We start from the raw sequence: 18378 nt of genomic DNA, 5'->3' as shown, positions 1-18378 counted from the left end.
TATTTAACTTATATGCAGAGTACATCATGAGAAATGCTGGGCTGGCTGAAGCACAAGCTGGAATCAAGATTGCTGGGAGAAATATCAATAAACCTCACATATGCAAATAACACCACACTTATGGCAGAAAGCAAAGAAGAACTAAAGAGTATCTTGATGAAAGTGAAAGAGGAGAGTGAAAATGTTGGCTTAAAGCTCAGCACTCAGAAAAATAAGATCATGGCATCTGATCCCATCACTTCGTGGCAAATAAATAGGGAAACAGTGACAGACTTTATTTGGGGGGGGACTCCAAAATCACTGCAGATGGTGACTGCAGCCATGAAATTAAAAGACACTTACTCCTTGGAAGACATTTATGACCAACTTAGACAGCATATTAAAAAGCAGAGACATTACTTTGCCAACAAAGGTCCATCTAGTCAAGGCTATGGTTTTTCCAGTAGTCATGTATGGATGTGAGAGTTGGACTATAAAGAGAGCTGAGTGCCAAAGAATCGATACTTTTGAACTGTGGTGTTGGAGAAGACTCTTGAGAGTCCCTTGGACAGCAAGGAGATCCAACCAGTCCATCCTAAAGGAGATCAGTCCTGGGTGTTCATTGGAAGGACTGATGCTGAAGCTGAAACTCCAGTACTTTGGCCACGTGATGCGAAGAACTGACTCACTTGAAAAGCCCCTGATGCTGGGGAAGACTGAGGGCATGAGGAGAAGGAGATGACAGAGGATGAGATGGTTGGATGGCATCACTGACTCAATGGACATGAGTTTGGGTAAACTCCGGGAGTTGGTGATGGACAGGGAAGCCTGGCATGCTGTGGTTCATGGGGTTGCAAAGAATCAGACATGGCTGAGCCACAGGACTGACTGATATCTGTGTGTGTGTGTGTGTGTGTGTATTTATATAGGTAGCTCTCTGTATGTGTGTATCTCTGGGTTCAACATTAGCAGATTCAAACAATTTAAGATTGAAAATGTTTGAAAAAAAATTCCAGGAAGTTTTAAAAAACAAAATTTTAATTTGCTGTATGCTATTATTCCCCTGGAGAAGGAAATGGCAACCCACTTCAGTATTCTTGCCTGGAGAATCCCATGGATGGAGGAACCTGGTGGGCTGCATTCCATGGGGTCGCAAAGAGTTGGACACGACTGAGAGACTTCACTTGAGACTTGAGACATAGCATGTACATTGTATTAATATTGCAATTATCTATGTAATATTTACATTGTTTTATGTATATATAAGTAATCTAGATTAGGTGATTTAAATATACAGAGGCTGTATTAATATGTAGGTAATATGCAAATTCTATGATATTTTATGCAAGGCACGTAAGCATCCGTAGATGCTCCTTGAACCAATCCCTCTTGGATACTAAAGGACAATTGTATATGTATGTATATATAGATGTATGTACGTGATTTTAAATGTATACCATGTGTATATCTATACGTTTTTGCTAATTAGTTTATTGTTTGGGTCTCAGCCCACCTTAAACTGGTCAATGGAATTAAAGTAATACAAGATGGTTGGCTTGAGTATTGTGTCACCGATTACCCAGAATATCTGTTAGTTTGTCACAGATCTGTCAAATAAGAGAGGTTTATTTCATACTACATTTCCACATTTCTAATTACCCTTGATTTTGCCTGAGATAGAAGTTGAATTATACAGAAGAGTTTTGTGAGTCTGGCATCTCTCAATCAGCTATAAAGAAATGTCTGGGCTAATTTGAAACCTCTGATTGATTTTCAGATTTTCAGATTAACTGAAAGAGGCTAGACTCCATAAGGGCCATAGAAGCAAATAGTTCATACAGGTATACGGCAATGACTTCACCAACCCAGGCAACATAGAGTAAATCAGGAAGACAAACTGAACCACATCTTTAGCTAGTCAGTCCTAGAAAATTACATATGACTTTAGTTCAGTTCAGTTCAGTTCAGTCACTCAGTCGTGTCCGACTCTTTGCGACCCCGTGAATCGCAGCACGCCAGGCTTTCCTGTCCATCACGTCTACATCAAAGTAAGGGATTGAAGGAGAACTGGTTTAAGAGTTGTTGATCCATACAAACTCTTCCGTTAAAATGGACTGATAGTGGAGGGTTTTGTTCATCTGTTTGTTTCCTGCTTAGCAGTTTCACAGCACTTTGTATTTTCCAGTGTGCTCCTATAATCAAAACCTCATTTGTGCCTTACTGGTAATTTGAGAAAACAGTGAGGGCAGAGGACGTTTTCATTTAACAGTTTAGAAAATTAAAGCAGAAAAATGGAATGTTTTATCCTGTACCAGGTCATGAGTCAGTGAAGTACATAGAATTAGAACACAAGTCTCTAGCTACTGGCTGGTGTTACGGACACAAGTGGATAATACATCCTATAATCAAAGACCTATTAACTGAGATGATTCCCAAGTTGATTTTGGACATGACCAATGTATCTATATGGAAAAGAACTTTGATTTTCAAACTTTTTAAACCACCTATTCATTCCCAATACACAGGACACAAAGAATACAGTATTTAAAGGCTTATTCCACTTTTTCCTGTTTGTTAGTAGCAGTGCATTCATATCATAGTCATTCTCCAAATTTCAGTAACTATATTTGTTACTCTTTTTCATTGGAATTTAGAGACCAAAGAGTGTGTTTCAAAAAGCCTGTTTACACAAATAATATATGTTCATCCACAATATATAAGAAATACATAAGTATTATTCACTTATAAAAAGGATAAATTGCAGTTCTTACTAAGCTGTATCTGATCAGACAATTCCCTGTTTACTACTTTGACTCATATAATGGAATGTTTGTGCAGCACCAGACTCATTCATAGGACAAATACAGCAATAGTCAACTATTAATCCTTTATTCAATAGGTCCTATCTTTGTGAAATATATTTAGTTGATTGTTAAGAGAGATAAAAAGAAGCAAAAGAGTTAATTCTTGGATTTCAGAGGCTTTCCAGTAATTTGCAGTGATATAATATCATAGAAGGAAAGATCTAGGTATCTGACAGTGTAGGAATCACATCAAGACTCAAATGGTAAGACAAACAAAAACAAACAAAAAAACCTATTTAATAAGCATTTACTAAAGTATGTGCTGGACACTTTCTATTAAGTATCTCTTTCAATCTCAAACAAGGCCCAGTGAGAAAATCAGTACTACTTATTCTTCACTTTACAGATGAGGGTATTGAAACTAAAAGATTAAATTAACCACTTAACATCCGCAGAATGGGAGGTCAGATTTTGAACTCAAATTGGAAGAGGGCATCAGAGACATTGTATTCTCTGTCTTTCATCTACTCAAAATATTTTCTCTTTTGCAACTCCAGAAAGATCAGAACAGTTCATTTTGTTTGTTATCAGAAAGCTTCAACAACTATCCAGATTTATAGGCCAAATCCACTGATCAAATAAAGCAATCAGTAAAGTGATGAGGTGGGATGAATAAAATGGAAATTCAGCAATAAAATACTTCTTATTCTAGGTGAATTGTGGTCCCTAGAGTGTGATGTATACTTACGGGACTTCTTGGTGGTAACGTTGACTGGAGGGCTTGAGGGCCCTGTCCCAGCAGTGTTATAAGCTCTCACAGAAGCAAAGTAGACGGTGTTAGCTTTCAGGCCTGTGATATTTTTGGTTGTGATGTTTCCACTGACCCTGATTTTGCCAATCATGGATTCTTTGGAATTATCTGTCCAGTATAAAACCTGCTCATTAAAAACAAAATACAAGCAATTTATTGTTTCCTAATAACTGCCAGCCACAGCAGTGTATGGGAAGAAGCCAGGAGTGCAAATAAGGGGATATTTTTCAATTAAAATGGTTATACAATGACAAAAAAATAATCAAAGTCCAAAATTTATATGGAAGAAATAAAAAATATGAAATCACAATGGAAATGAGAAAACCTATTTTTTTTAGATTATCACAATAAAATATTCCATGAAATATCTAAAGGGTAACAGCTTTGGCCACCCCCCAAAAAAAAGTGAAAATTGAAAGTGTTAGTCACCCAGTCGTGTTTGACTCTTTGCAACCCCATGGACTGTAGCCCACCAGGCTCCTCTGTCCATGGGATTCTCCAGACAAGAGTACTGGAATGGGTAGCCATTCTCTTCTCCAGGGGATCTTCCCGACCCAGGGATCAAACCCGAGTCTTCAGCTTTGCTGACAGATTCTTTACTGTCTGAGCCATCAGAGCTGAAGCCTCAGGTATACAGTAGTAAGTCAGAACAAAATAAGAGTCATACTTTCAATGAAAGACTCACATTATGATGCTTTGCTATTGACATTTCTTCTAGAGTTCTTTGAGTCACAGATAAATTATTAATTCAGCATATACTGATCCCTTCCTATACATTAGCACTGTTTTAAGCAAATTGGAAAGGACAAGAAAGAATAAAGCATAATGCATGCCTTTGTGTCACTTATAATCTAGTTAAGATGTTAGAGCACATATGTGAAAAGAAAGCAGAGGATGCATCTGCTGAAAATCATATGGAAATAAATGGTATGACTTTGAAAACATATAAAACCAGAAAATAATCAGAGAAGAGTTAAAAAGCAGGGGAGAGTAGAGATGATCTTTGAGAAATAAATAGGGTTCACTTAAAGAGGTATGGCCTTCTAGGACTGGAGTGGCAGAGGCAACTACAGAAAGTAGAACTTTCTGTTTGGACAACAGGGTTCATATGAAAGGAGAAAAATGAATGAAGGCAAAATCCTACTTGCATTCTAACACCAAAACAAAGTAAACCTTGTTACTCATTTTTGAATCATTAGATTAGCAAGTCAAAGAAGAATAATTGATTAGTAAGTCCCATCTATTAACTTTGTGAGAATGAAAGACTGTAAGTTTGAAAAGATTTGTTTCACTCTATATAGACTATAAAGGCAGATTAGGAGAATATAAGCTTTGTCTTGTCACATAACTGCCTTTTCCAAGATGACTAGCTTTTTTCAAGTAATGCTCCAGTTCAAGATTAGGTTTCCTGGTAAGATTTGTCTATGGTTTCACATCACTAAAGATTAAATGCTTACTTCTCCCCAAGAAACAAACATGACTGTAGCTTGGATAATTAAATAAGATAATCACCTGATGACTTTTAAAATGCTATCATTTGTTAATTTCCTTGCTTAGGATCACCTGGAAAGATCCTCTTCATTAATTCCCCTCTGTAGCTTTAGACACGCACTATCTTATAGTAAGGGCCTCCTGGGTTGGCTCAGTGGTAAAGAATCCACCTGCAGTGCAAGAGATGCAGGAGACACAGGTTCTTTCCCTGGGTCAGGAAGATCTCTTGGAGGAATAAATGGCAACTCACTCCAGTATTCTTGCCTGGAAAATCCCATCGACAGATGAGCCTGGTGGGCTACAGTCCATGGGGTCACACAGAGTCAGACACAACTGAGCACAGAATAGCACAGCTTATATTAAGGACTAGGTTGGTAGTGTAGGGTTGTTGAACAGAGCTATTGCTAGCTGGCATATTCAGAGTGCAGAGTGAAATTACTGTGGATTACCTCATAGCCCAGAACTCTTCCAGTGTTTCTATTCCAGGCGATAGCATTCCAGGAGACCTCCATTTCTGAAGCAGAAAAGCTTTGAACAGAAGTTCCCCTTGGGGCCAGTTGAGGTTCTACCATCCAGAGAAAGACACAACCATCTTAAGCAGAGTGGTTCATAGAAAACAAATGCAAAATATACATACAGTCTCAAGGAGGACCATTCCAGTATTGACTACAACTTACCATCTTCCCCAGAGTAGATAATGGATGCAGTACTCAGGGGTCCTTCTCCTTCCTTATTATATACACCCACTTTGACTTCAAAGGGAGAGAGAGGGATGATGTTTTCATTTCTGTAAATAAACCTTGACGACTCTACAGATGGTACTCTTTCCTTGGTCCAGGTTGTTGAGCCTACTGGCCGCAGCATGACGATGTATCCAAAGTCCTCTCCATTCTGTAGTTCTTCTGGAATTGACTTGGGCAGAAGTGATCAGTCACTGAGTATTTACAAAAATATTTTTATAGCTATTATAATATTGACTGATTATTTGGCATATCTTTTATAGAGATAAGATGGATATTTACACTGCTTAATGAAGTTATTAAAAAATAAAATTTCTATTGGGAATGCCAATTAGAAAAATGATCCCAATTAAAGATACTCAGATAAATAAGTGAAAATTTCAAATGGAAATGTAAAACAAGTTTTACATGTTTATATCACCTTCCCTCCCTGCCACTACCTCTTGGCAACCACAAGTCTGATCTCTATGTCTGAGAGTCTGTTTCTGTTTTGTCAGTAGGTTTATTTGTGCCATATTTTAGATTCCACATGTAAGTGATATCATGATCGTTGCATTTCCCTTTTTGAAGTACTTCACTTAGTATGATCATCTCTAGTTGCATCATGTTGCTGCAATGGGCATTATTTTGTTCCTTTTATGGTTGAGTATTATTTCATTATATATGTATATATATATAATATATATATATACACACACACACACATACAAAGAAGATGCATACACACACACACACACACACACACACATACTCGCCACATCTTCTTTATCCATCAGAATCTCTGAACGCTTTAAGTCCTCTGCATTATGGAATTTGAATAGGATCCATAGGTGTTTGGGGGCAATAATAAATAAGCTTAGAGCAAGCAATAAGTAGAAAACGTACAGTAGCAGGACACTGAGGCAGTGGAAGCTAAGAGAAAATTGAAGCTGTAAATTATACAGAGAAGAGACAGAATTTAACTGTTAGTCAAGTAGAAATCTGGATGTAAAGTAAATGGGAAGAACTGAAGGACAAGCAGGAGGAATTGTAGGAGCTGAGGCTGGATTATCAGAGTAGCTGATAGCAGGATAGGGCTACTGTTCTCAGAACAGTGATGGACAGTGTTCCAGTTCTTCATTTAATCTGTCTGCTTAGCTACTGAGACTTTTTTTCCATTCTCAGTATTTCTCAAGTAGCCTTAAAATCAGTTCAGTCAGTTCAGTCACTCAGTGGCGTCCAACTCTTTGCGACCCCATGGACTGCGGCACATCAGGCTTCCCTGTCCATCATCAGACAAATGCCTGAGAAAATTCCAAAGGGGAGAGAGACTTGGACAGTGTATTGTGGCAGAGTAAAGACAGGCCAAGTGGGGACTCATTGCACCTCTACAAAACATGGAACTAAGGTGTATGTTTGCTGAGAGCAGATGTGAAACCCATGTAGGAAGCTGTCCGTGAGCACCATTAAAAGGGACTATCCACAAACAGTATCTAAGGAGAGACAACCTATAACTGAAAATCTGGCCATGGGCCACCAGACTCCAGTAACTGAGGAGACCTTCCAACAGCCTGCACCAAGAGATGACAACTGGAAGGCCCCAGTGGGGCACCTCCTGGACCTTCCCCACCACCACCACCAACAAAAAAGAAGGCAAAACAAACAACTGCTCTCTGAAATGTCAATTAGAGTATACCAAAGTCAAATTACAAATGACCATCAGTCAGAACCATTTCCGTCCACTACCTCTTCTCCCAATCCTAATTCACTATAATTCTGGAGGAATTAGCTTGGGAAAGGAGAAATTGATTAGCAGAAAGAAGGAAAGGGGAGAACTGAATATGCATTCTCTTTCACAATATAGAATTCCTTGCCTAAGGCAGACCTGAGCATCTGGAAATGAGAAACTTTAGACTGGTTGAAAGTACACATTTTATGATAATAAAACAGGTTGAAAAAATTTTAAAGTACAAAAATCAACCTACCTGTTAATACTTAATAATGATGATTACAAAAGCTATGCTGTCTGCCTAAGCTTTCATCTACATGCAGGGAAGAACAAATTGGAAGGATTTAAAGAGCAATGATAGGGAAAGAATTATTTTTTAACTGCATTCTGTTGAGCCTAGCTCATGAATATTTTAGAGGTAATAAATAAAATCATTTCTAGTTCATCAACTAGTAATACAAATGCTACTGACCCACCATCAGCAGACATCGGGCTATGTTTCTTATTTGGGAAAGAATTGTATTGAGTTAGTCAACACAATTGTTGGGGGGAAATACTCTCTTACTGGGGGGAAAAATACAAAAAATTTCCAATACCTCCTCTAAATTATGCGTCATCAGGAGTCTCTCATACCACATATTTTTATACACTCAGTAGTGATCAAATAAATCTTCTTTGTTTTTCAATATTCTTCTTGGCCAGCTAAATCTTTTTCCCTCAAAATAACTGAATTGGATAGAAAATTACCTCCCAAGTAATGATGAGTTCAGACCGACTTCCTCCTCCTCCATTGATGTTTGTTGGTGCCATGGCAGGGACTAAAAGCAACCAAGAGAAACGTAGGATGGCAATTATTAAAGTATTTTTTCATCATGAAGAATTTTATTTTTGGATTTCACCTTAAAAGAATTGCACACAGGCACATTATGAGAGAGTCTCCATTTCTAATAAACATAAGTTATGTTTACACATATCCAGATTTCTAAGAGAGAGGACACAGTGATACACGGGCACACTGGCTCCAAAATCGAGTAACATCATGTGTTTGATGTTATTATGCATCATCTACTAATTGGCAAAATGATGTTCCATTCAGATGGTAACAGCAACACTGCTGATTCAGTGCCTAATTATACAGTTGTGCTGTAAACAAGTTACTGAGGCAGTTTATTAATTAATTTTTTTCCAATAAACAAACTAAAATAATTTTCCTTTTTGTTAGTCATCAGGATATTTTTATGTTTAAAAATGAATCCTTAAAATATATCAATTAAAATACTCTTGGTTTATAAATTTTATGTTTGAATCTCAAATCTTTCACTACAGAATAGGACCTTTCCTCTAATTTTTCACAATCAATGTAAGAAGATGTTCTCTGACCAAAGATGTAATTGAGAGAATTACCTGGGTTTAACTTCAGTACATAAGTTTCAGTGGTAGAATAATACAGAGACTGATCATGTTTACAAATTAGGAAAATAGACGTCCTTCAACTATAGCTTTGTAAGGACTAGTATAATGAAATATCAACATTTCAAGGTAAATTGTAGAATTGATGACAACTGTGAGCATGAGTGGAGTAGTGTAGTGTGCAATCAGAATAAAATTTTACTTTATACATGTTGAAGTGTTAAAAAGCACTTTTCCTGAAATATAATAAATGTATGCTAAATCTGTGATAAGGATACTATTTAAAGGTTGAATTATATGCAGTTATTTATATTCAATCATTTTAAATCAAAATATGCAATTGCTCATTTAAAATTTTTCTCCTACCATGGGTACCATTCAGATAAATCTAAGCTACTTATTCTTTTAATTCCCATTTCATACATATTTAACTCCATAAATGATATAAGGATATAATAATCTCCTTGCCTTTTTAAATAGTAACACCAAACATTACCCACTTTCATATTCACATTAACCCTAACTTTGCCTATTTTGATCTTCAGAATTTACTCAAATGATTGCCTTGTACCCGTACTCTATTTTCTAAGTCTTCCAATGCCTTTGGCCAAGTGCAGTGTGAATCAGAATAGATTCTATAGTTGCAAGGATTTTTGGTACATGATAGCTTTACAGTGACATACTTTAGGACAATTAAATAGTTTAGATGTATAAGAAAATTATTTTAAATTATGCTTTAACTCTTTCAAAGTCTTCAAAGTAATAGCAGTTCCTTCTTTTATTCAGTTTTCAGATGAATCATACTAATACTAAAACCATATTGAGGAATTATTTTTGATGATACCATCCCTCAAAAAAAAAAAATCACATTTCAGTATGATTCGGAGATTCAGGAAAATCATTATAAATACCAAGTTTCATTATGCTACTGAAGTGAGAGTATCAGTGATTAACAGAAAGTGACATTAAAAACTTTATTGTAAACCTTTAGAGTCAGCATCAACACTGCCCAGAGCTACCATAATGCAAATCAGCTTTAAACAAACTAAACTGAAGCTAGTATCCAGAGTCATGAGGCACATGTCTAGATTCATATAAGGTTGTTCTGTGATAGGGCTTGGGAATTTCTATGTTTAGACATTTCACTATGTCAGGCTTTTTCTCATTTAGGTTATGGACTACTGTTATGGTGAATGCTGGAGCTTAAGTCTCAATGTCTGGTTTTTAATACTGACTGTCCAAGATAATCAGCTACATCCTGGACTTCCTTTTCTTCTATTAAAGACTCACCTCTTGGCTCTAAATTTTTTTAGGATGATATAATTTATGCTATCACTATCAAATATATTACTTTCCAGCCCCAGTCCTATAATAAAATTACTTATATTACCTTTAGTTTAAAAAATGATTTATTGACATCTGACAGTTGTGCACACTTTTTCTGAAGTAATTTGTGTGTGTTAAACCAAGCCAGCAGCAGCATGATCCTTCATAGGTGACTGGATAAGAATATGAACTTTTTTGGCTAGATTCATTGAGATGATCAAATGTTACCTTGGATGTGAAAGTTTGAGTGGAATAAAGAAGATCCATTGAAAAGAGTTTAAGAAGGTGTGATTTCTAAGGCAGGTTCTACTTGTATTCTGCTGTTCAGCAAAACACTTGATGCTCAATTAGCGCTTCTGTTAAATGAGTTTAACATTCACCTCATTTGCATGTGGAAAAATTTATGGTATCACTCATTGAAGCTGGAAAGTTAGGTCAGAGTTGAAAAATAAATGGAAATGTGTGGCTGACTGAACCAACAGAGTGGTAGTTAATTCTTGGCTACAATATTGAATGAAACAAGTGGTAGCTTATTACATTTACAAATCTACAGATTCTCTATTGGATTTTGGATAGAAAATAGATGAGAGTAGAGCTTTTGAAAAAATCTGATTTTTGTTATACCTTCTTAATCATCTTGTTTTGAATTCACTTTTTGGGAGAAAATACCCATTGCTCTGTGCACATAAAAATGGAAAATAAGAGCCACTGGTTTACTGCTTCTGATTGTGGACCAAAAATGCTACATGACTTTTCACTTATCATCTTTAGGAACTATATCATAAACAATCTTCTTCATCTTTAGAAGACATTGATAACTTACCTGATGCTTTGGTTCTTAACAACTCTGATGGCTTGCTTGGTTCTCCAATCCCAATGCTGTTCCCAGCAACTACACGAAATTCATATTCAACCCAAGGATTCAAACCAACCACTGTTGCATTGAATGTCTTACCATTGAGAATTTCTGGAACTGAAAAGAAGGTTATGCTTTAGGCAATTAAATTGGCACTAATTTTAAAAAATCAACTATTTAATCAAAACAAAACAAAATATCTTTTAGAAAGTCATCCAAAATCATGCATCACTTACCTGTAGAAACAGCCTGCCAACCCACAGAAAATGGTGTCCGAGCCTGAATACTAAATATTTGAATGGGGCTGTTATTATCTGAGCCTGGTCTCCAGCTTAGTTGACAAGAAGCACTGGAAATATGTGTCACTCTTACATCCTCTGGGGGACCTGGGGGACCTTAAAAATATGTTTTATGATGACTATATTAGAAATTATTCAATTTGTGGATTTGGGACAAGGATATTTGATCTGTCATGCTAAGCAAATAAAATATCGAACATAATGTATTTTAGCACATTACTTGTGATAAAAACCCTATTAATTCAACTTACATGGTGAGAGATTAATTTAGAAATGCTTCCTTTGAAGATTAGAAAATGCCAGTCATGGGATGGTTGAATATCATCCAATAGAGAGCTAATCTCAAAAACTGAGAACCATTCTCACCCATTCCTCTCTCGAAAGCTAACTCAAATAAATGTAACTGATATGGAGAACTTCAAAAACAAGAGTGGTTTATTATGAATAGAAAGCATATCTAAGTTTTAGGGAACAATACTGCTAGCTAAGTCTGATCATTCCTTATAAAGAAATAAAACCTACTCAATTCAATGTTCATATTTGTAAGTCACACCCTGGGGTGTTGGAGTTTAGGAAAAAAAATTGTGCTGTTTATTTTACTGCTTTATCATAATGTGGTTACTCAAAAATCTACCATGTACATATTAATGTCTTTGATTGTGAATAAACAGAGTTCTCATCTATTTTCACCATTCATGCTTACCTCTCACAATGATATCACCATCAGCAGATAAGCTTTCAAGAGTTGTTTTTACTGTGCATAGATATTTTCCTGAATGATTTAACTGAATATTCCTTATCATCAAATCCCCAACAGATTCCTATAGATAGAAAGGGAAAAGGGGATAAAAACATAATGACACCCAGCAGGTCTCATTTTTTTTTTAAGCTGGATAAATATGAAATAAGAGGCACCTCTGAAATTAGGAGATATACCAGTATCATTATAGTTTTTCTTACTTGATTCCTTTTATTACCCCCTTTATTATAATTGCATCTAGAACACAAGCATTTCTATGAGAGACATAAAACGAAATAAAACAAAAACAGATGCAGCTTTGTAAACAGACAGTGAGTGATTATCCATGCAAATAAATATGGGGACAATAATTATGAACAATGTTGATTCATGTAAAAGGCTTGATTCACTTTATTAAGCACTTAAAAATTTCAGCAACTTACTCCTCCAATCCTCTCAAAATGAGCCACTCCTTTTTTAAAGTCTATGACATCTCCATTGAAAGACCATACAAATACAACTTCAATGGAGGGGTCATGGGACACCTGGCAGGGTAGGACTATACTCTCGCCAACTGTAACATCCATTTTGGAAGGTGGAACGGTAATAACAGTCCTCTCTGTTGAGAAAAAAATTATTGTTTTAAAACTTAATAAAATGCTGGCATATGGCTATAAAATACATATTTTGAATCATTGTGCCATTGTTTGAAATTATATAAGTCCAACATGAAGCTCTACTATTCTCAATAAGAAAAATTATATTCCCACTTTTCAAATATTTCTACATTATGCAACATAACCTATTACTTGTAAGAAAATTCAAGACACATTCTCATTCATACTTAATATTAAAATAAGTTGAAACCAGGGACCTCGAAAGACAATATTCACTACATAGAGAGTGCACCACACCATTGTTATTATTATTTTATTCTGAAATTCCAGGCAAAACCTTGTAACCCACCAAATGGTTACAACTCTAATTATTTGATTAATTTCATATACTATAAACAAATTGTGTTCCTAGGTACATAACTACAAGTTCATATTATATTAAAATTTATCATCATAAGTTTATATTTGCCAGTGTGAATACTACATATTGATTTCTGACATAGTTGTGATAAAAAAATTATATTTTAGATAAAAGTGCAACATGAATAGGAAAGAGGTAATTTTTTTTTATTTTTCATCCAGATTTTTTAATTTTAGAGTTACACATCTATCATAAAAAAATTTGCTTCTAGAAATGTGTGTCACAATATCTTGCTCTACAAGTTCTATCATGTCATTGACTAGTTTCAAAGGACAATTTGAAAGGACACAAACAGATTTCCAGTCGGACTCAGGAATTCTATGGTTAAAATAGACTCATAGTGATATCATTTTTTATACATTTTATACCAAACTACATAGTTTTGATTTTAGAGCACTAAGAATTTACCAACATGGCAATTCGATAACCATAAAGAAAAAAAAAAAAAAACTTGGACACACATTTGCATGTAGCTATGCACTATCATGCATGGATGTGAGAGTTGGACTGTGAAGAAGGCTGAGCGCCGAAGAATGGATGCCTTTGAACTGTGGTGTTGGAGAAGACTCTTGAGAGTCCCTTGGACTGCAAGGAGATCCAACCAGTCCATTCTGAAGAAGATCAGCCCTGGGATTTCTTTGGAAGGAATGATGCTAAAACTGAAACTCCAGTACTTTGGCCACCTCATGCGAAGAGTTGACTCATTGGAAAAGACTTTGATGTTGGGAGGGATTGGGGGCAGGAGGAGAAGGGGACGACAGAGGATGAGATGACTGGATGGCATCACTGACTCGATGGAAGTGAGTCTGAGTGAACTCCGGGAGTTAGTGATGGACAGGGAGGCCTGGCGTGCTGCGATTCACCGGGTCGCAAAGAGTCGGACACGACTGAGTGAATGAATTGAACTGAACTGAACTGAACTGAACTGATGCACTATCTTACCAAAGTAAAATATATTCTAAGGGATTAATATTTAAGAATTAAGAATTTTGGCAAATTATATTTTAAAAATATTGTACATGAAGTTTCAAAACAGTTTTAAAGCAAAATGAAATTAGGACCCTGGAAAATCTCCTTCTCTAAAGATCACTCATAAGATAAAATTTAACCTTGTAGGAGGTAGGCTAAAATCTTTCCTTTCATTCTGGCTTCTCTGTATTGCTCAAGAAATCAAAGTAGCACTGAAGTTGAATGTGTATATTCATACAATGAGTTTGCCACTGTATTTTATCAACAGAATGTTTAAGTATTGTTCTAATATTTTAAAAGTTGTGATTGTTTTCATAACAATAAAAAAGCAGGAAGAAATAATCATAGGCTTTAAGGTACACATAAATAAAAGAATCATGGAAAAATAAAAACACATATTATATTTCTGAATATGATGGGGGAAAATCTAACCCAATCTGTATCAGGTACATCTTCTTATTTTTATATATTAAAGATACTCTTTCCCTTATTATGTTAGATGCATGCACTTTTTATTCTAATTATTTCTGGGGAAACATTTCTAGAATGATTTTTAGGGCTAAGTCCATTCTTAATCCCAAGCCTTCTTCATGGGTCTCCCACAAAGAAAAGATGAACAATATCATGGTTTCAATAATACTTTTTAAAACTAGGGAATATTTTCCTTCTTATACCATCTTTTAAAAAAATATTTCACTAACATCTTATTTACACTCATAGGAGGATGAGGTGGATAATTCAATGTGCTGGTATAATAAAACTGCTCTGATTTAAAGTTTTAGATCATGCAATTAAAAATAATTTTCAAACATTAAAAATGAAAGCCTCTCCTTTTAATTATGACACTACAAGTGACAAAATTAGACAAATCATTTCCTATATACATAGCTCACCAGAAGTATATTAATGATGACTAAAATCCATGCATAAGAAATAATTTATTACAATGTTCACATATTTTCACTAATTAATTCACTTATTAAGTAATATTTATTGAGCAACCACCAAATTCCAGCTGTCTGCTAAGTAAAGGAAATAAAATGAAACATTAAAAAAACTAAGATCATGGCATCTGTTCTCATCACTTCATGGCAAATAGATGGGGAAACAATGAAAACAATGACAAACTATTTTCTTGGGCACCAAAATCACTGCAGATGGTGACCAGCCATGAAATTAAAGACACTTGCTCCTTGGAAGTTATGACAAATCTAGATAGCATAATAAAAAGCAGAGAAATTACTTTGCCAACAATGATCCATAGAGTCAAATATTCTTTTCCAGTAGTCATGTGTGTATGTAAGAGTTGGACCATAAAGAAGGCTGAGAACTGAAGAATTGCTGCTTTTGAACTGTGATTTTGGAGAAGACTCTTGAGAGTCCCTTGGTCTGCAAGAAGATCAAACCAGTCAATCCTAAAGAAAATCAGCCCTGAGTATTCATTGGAAGGACTGCTGCTGAAGCTGAAGCTCCAATACTTTGACCACATGATGTGAAGACATGACTTATTAGAAAGACCCTGATGCTGGGAAAGATTGAAGGCAGGAGAAGGGGACGACAGAGGATAAGATGGTTGTATGTCATCACCAACTCAATGGACATGAGTTTGAGCAACCTCCAGGAGATGGTGAAGGATAGGGAAGCCTTTGTGCTGCAGTCCACGGAGTTGCAAAGGGCAGGGCACGACTGAGTGACTGAACAACAACAACAATGAAAGGAGAAGGATAAAAGCACCAAATAAATATGATGCAATGTGTGCCTTCACAGAGCTTTATATCTAAAGCAACAAGCTGATATTAAACAAATCATACTCGGAAATACATAGCTATAACTATGATGAAAAGTGAGAATGTTAGTTACTCAGAGTTGAGTCCAACGCCTGTGACCCTATGGACTGTAGCCTACCAGGCTCCTCTCTCCATGGGATTCTCCAGGCAAGAATACTGGTGTGGGTAACCATTCCGTTTTCAAGGGGACTTTCCTAACCCACAGATTGAACTGGGGTCTCCTGCATTGCAGACAGATTCTTTCCTATCTGAACCACCAGGAAAGCCCTGTAACTGTGATAACGCCATATGTTAGAAATAAATAATTCTATTAAAATAGTGAATGCTGAAGGATCATTTTTTTAAGAAAGAGTTGTTTTAGTTGACAGTAAAAGGCAAGTGGATTTCCAGGTAGTGAGTGGGAAAGAATCTGCCTGCCAATGCAGGAGGCTCAAGATTCAATCTTAGTGTGAGAAGATCTCCTGAAGTAGGAAATGGCAGCACACTGCAGTATTCTTGGGGCAACAAAGGATTGGACATGACTGAGCACACACGCAAAGAAGACAAATAGGAGTTACCTAAGTAAACATAATTGGCCGGAAGAAGTAACTTTGTTCACTATGCAGGCAGGAGCATTTACAAAAAATCTGTGTAAACAAATATAGCTTGTGAATACGAGGCAGCCATTTTGCTAGAAAGCAGTGTTGGAGGGTGAACAAGGAGTGAAATTGAAAATTGTGATAGACTCAAAAGGTAAGCTTTAGATGTTCTTAGGGACAGCTACATAATATGTGGATTTTTTTTTTTTAAAGATAGGGAAAATGCACTTTGCTAAATGTGCAGAACTTTGCTTTGAAAATAATATATGTATTACCTAAAAATGTAACAGAGTAGCAGTGATACATGAGTAAAAACATAAGCATACAAATTGCAAAAAATGTATTTCTAGTTCAATTTTATATAATTCATTAAATAATAATACTTTATTAATAAAGTTAAATCCTGATTGATCATGAGAGTTTTCTCACTCTTCTGTAAATCTATTTATTAGGTCATCAGAATTTACATTTTTAGTAATTTTATTTTCAAGTGATTGACATCAATTGCTCATGGCAAATATAAAATAACAAATGCTTTCTGAAATTTTTCTTTTAAACTTTGCAATCATGTTTCTGTTGATGCATTTGTTATAGAACTCTTGAGAGTATTTTATAGGTGTGACAATATTAGAATAAACTTCCAATGAATTATTTTGAAATGTTGAATCATAGAATGTCTAAAGATAATGATTCTCAAGGAACAATTTTTCTCTAAAAAGATTTAACTCTTTATACAAATCCATTCTGCTTAAGTCTGGATTTAATTTTAGATGTTTATCTAAACAGTGAAACTTATATTCTTTGGACACATCCTGTAACTTGTGAAGGTTTCACAAGAAACTGATAGTGGCTTAGTGGTTTATGTATAATCCAAAATGTTTAGGTATTCTACTGCTGTATCTCCACTTATGAAGAAACACTCATTAATAATTGGTTTACCTGAAGCTTAGTATAAAAGTACTATTTTTCCCACTGGGTAAATTAATATTTAAATTCGAATATCTATTTCTAGCCTTTGGATATTAGCTTTCTAATGTTGCACACATTTTCAAAATCATGCATGCTAAACTTTGAAAAATTCATGTAACTATGATATGCTTTACTACAATGTCCATATGTAGGATTTTGTTTCATAATACTTTACTGACAAAATTTACTGGCTTGGCCCTGATGGATCCTGTCCTGGTGCTCGGGCTGAAGAGTTAATATTTGTACAAATGGCATTTGACATCCTCTGAGGACAGATGGGGTAGCTGACCTCTCACTGTGGATCTGGACATTGACTACTTTCTCATTCTCTTGCTCCCCTGAAGCCCTTGCTGTCATCCTCTGATGTTTCCGCAGCTGCTGCCATCATCACCTGAATCCATGTAGCCCCCCAGGTCCTGAGACGCCACCCTCCTCTGGCCTCAGCTCTCAGCACTCACTCCCATGAGGCAGATGGGTGTACATGATACCACCTGTTGTCCATGTATGTTGCCTGCATGGTGCACAGACCTGAACCCGTTTGTGCACAAGCAGCTGCTGCCGAGCCGTAAAAACTTGTTTGTGCTTCTACCCAGCATATCTCCTCTGCTCATGTGCATGCTCCACTGTCCCTGTAGATTTTTCACTTACGAAGTGCAAGTTCAGAAACAAAGTGATCAAGGATTTCAAGACAGCGACTATAGAGCATTAGACCAAACATGAGGCAAAACTCAGCATGGGATCCTGTGTGACTGGGCTGCACAAGGCTGAAACCAGCTCCAGATGTCCTGTTAAAAAATTGTTGATAAAATGAGAAGCCTTGGAAGTACAAAGCAGAGGGAATAAATGGCATAGAGACATACCAGTTTCTGTGGGG

At 36.0% G+C, this 18378-nt stretch overlaps 1 protein-coding gene across 1 annotated transcript in view; it reads right to left on the bottom strand.

Annotated features, from left to right (window-relative positions):
• The window catches only part of CNTN6 (contactin 6), a 177692-nt gene that overhangs the window by 9627 nt on the left and 149687 nt on the right, over nucleotides 1-18378 (bottom strand). Inside the window, exons 11-18 of the mRNA XM_052640803.1 lie at nucleotides 12607-12782; nucleotides 12128-12245; nucleotides 11362-11520; nucleotides 11093-11242; nucleotides 8281-8351; nucleotides 5763-5997; nucleotides 5535-5650; nucleotides 3532-3718 (exon numbers count right to left, since the gene is read on the bottom strand). Coding sequence (XP_052496763.1) covers nucleotides 3532-3718; nucleotides 5535-5650; nucleotides 5763-5997; nucleotides 8281-8351; nucleotides 11093-11242; nucleotides 11362-11520; nucleotides 12128-12245; nucleotides 12607-12782 — 1212 coding nt within the window. The remainder of the gene's footprint in view (nucleotides 1-3531; nucleotides 3719-5534; nucleotides 5651-5762; nucleotides 5998-8280; nucleotides 8352-11092; nucleotides 11243-11361; nucleotides 11521-12127; nucleotides 12246-12606; nucleotides 12783-18378) is intronic.

The sequence above is a fragment of the Budorcas taxicolor genome, chromosome 1, assembly GCF_023091745.1.
Source record: "Budorcas taxicolor isolate Tak-1 chromosome 1, Takin1.1, whole genome shotgun sequence".
Classification (NCBI taxonomy): Eukaryota; Metazoa; Chordata; class Mammalia; order Artiodactyla; family Bovidae; genus Budorcas; species Budorcas taxicolor.
This window is presented reverse-complemented; position numbering and strand designations above follow the sequence as displayed.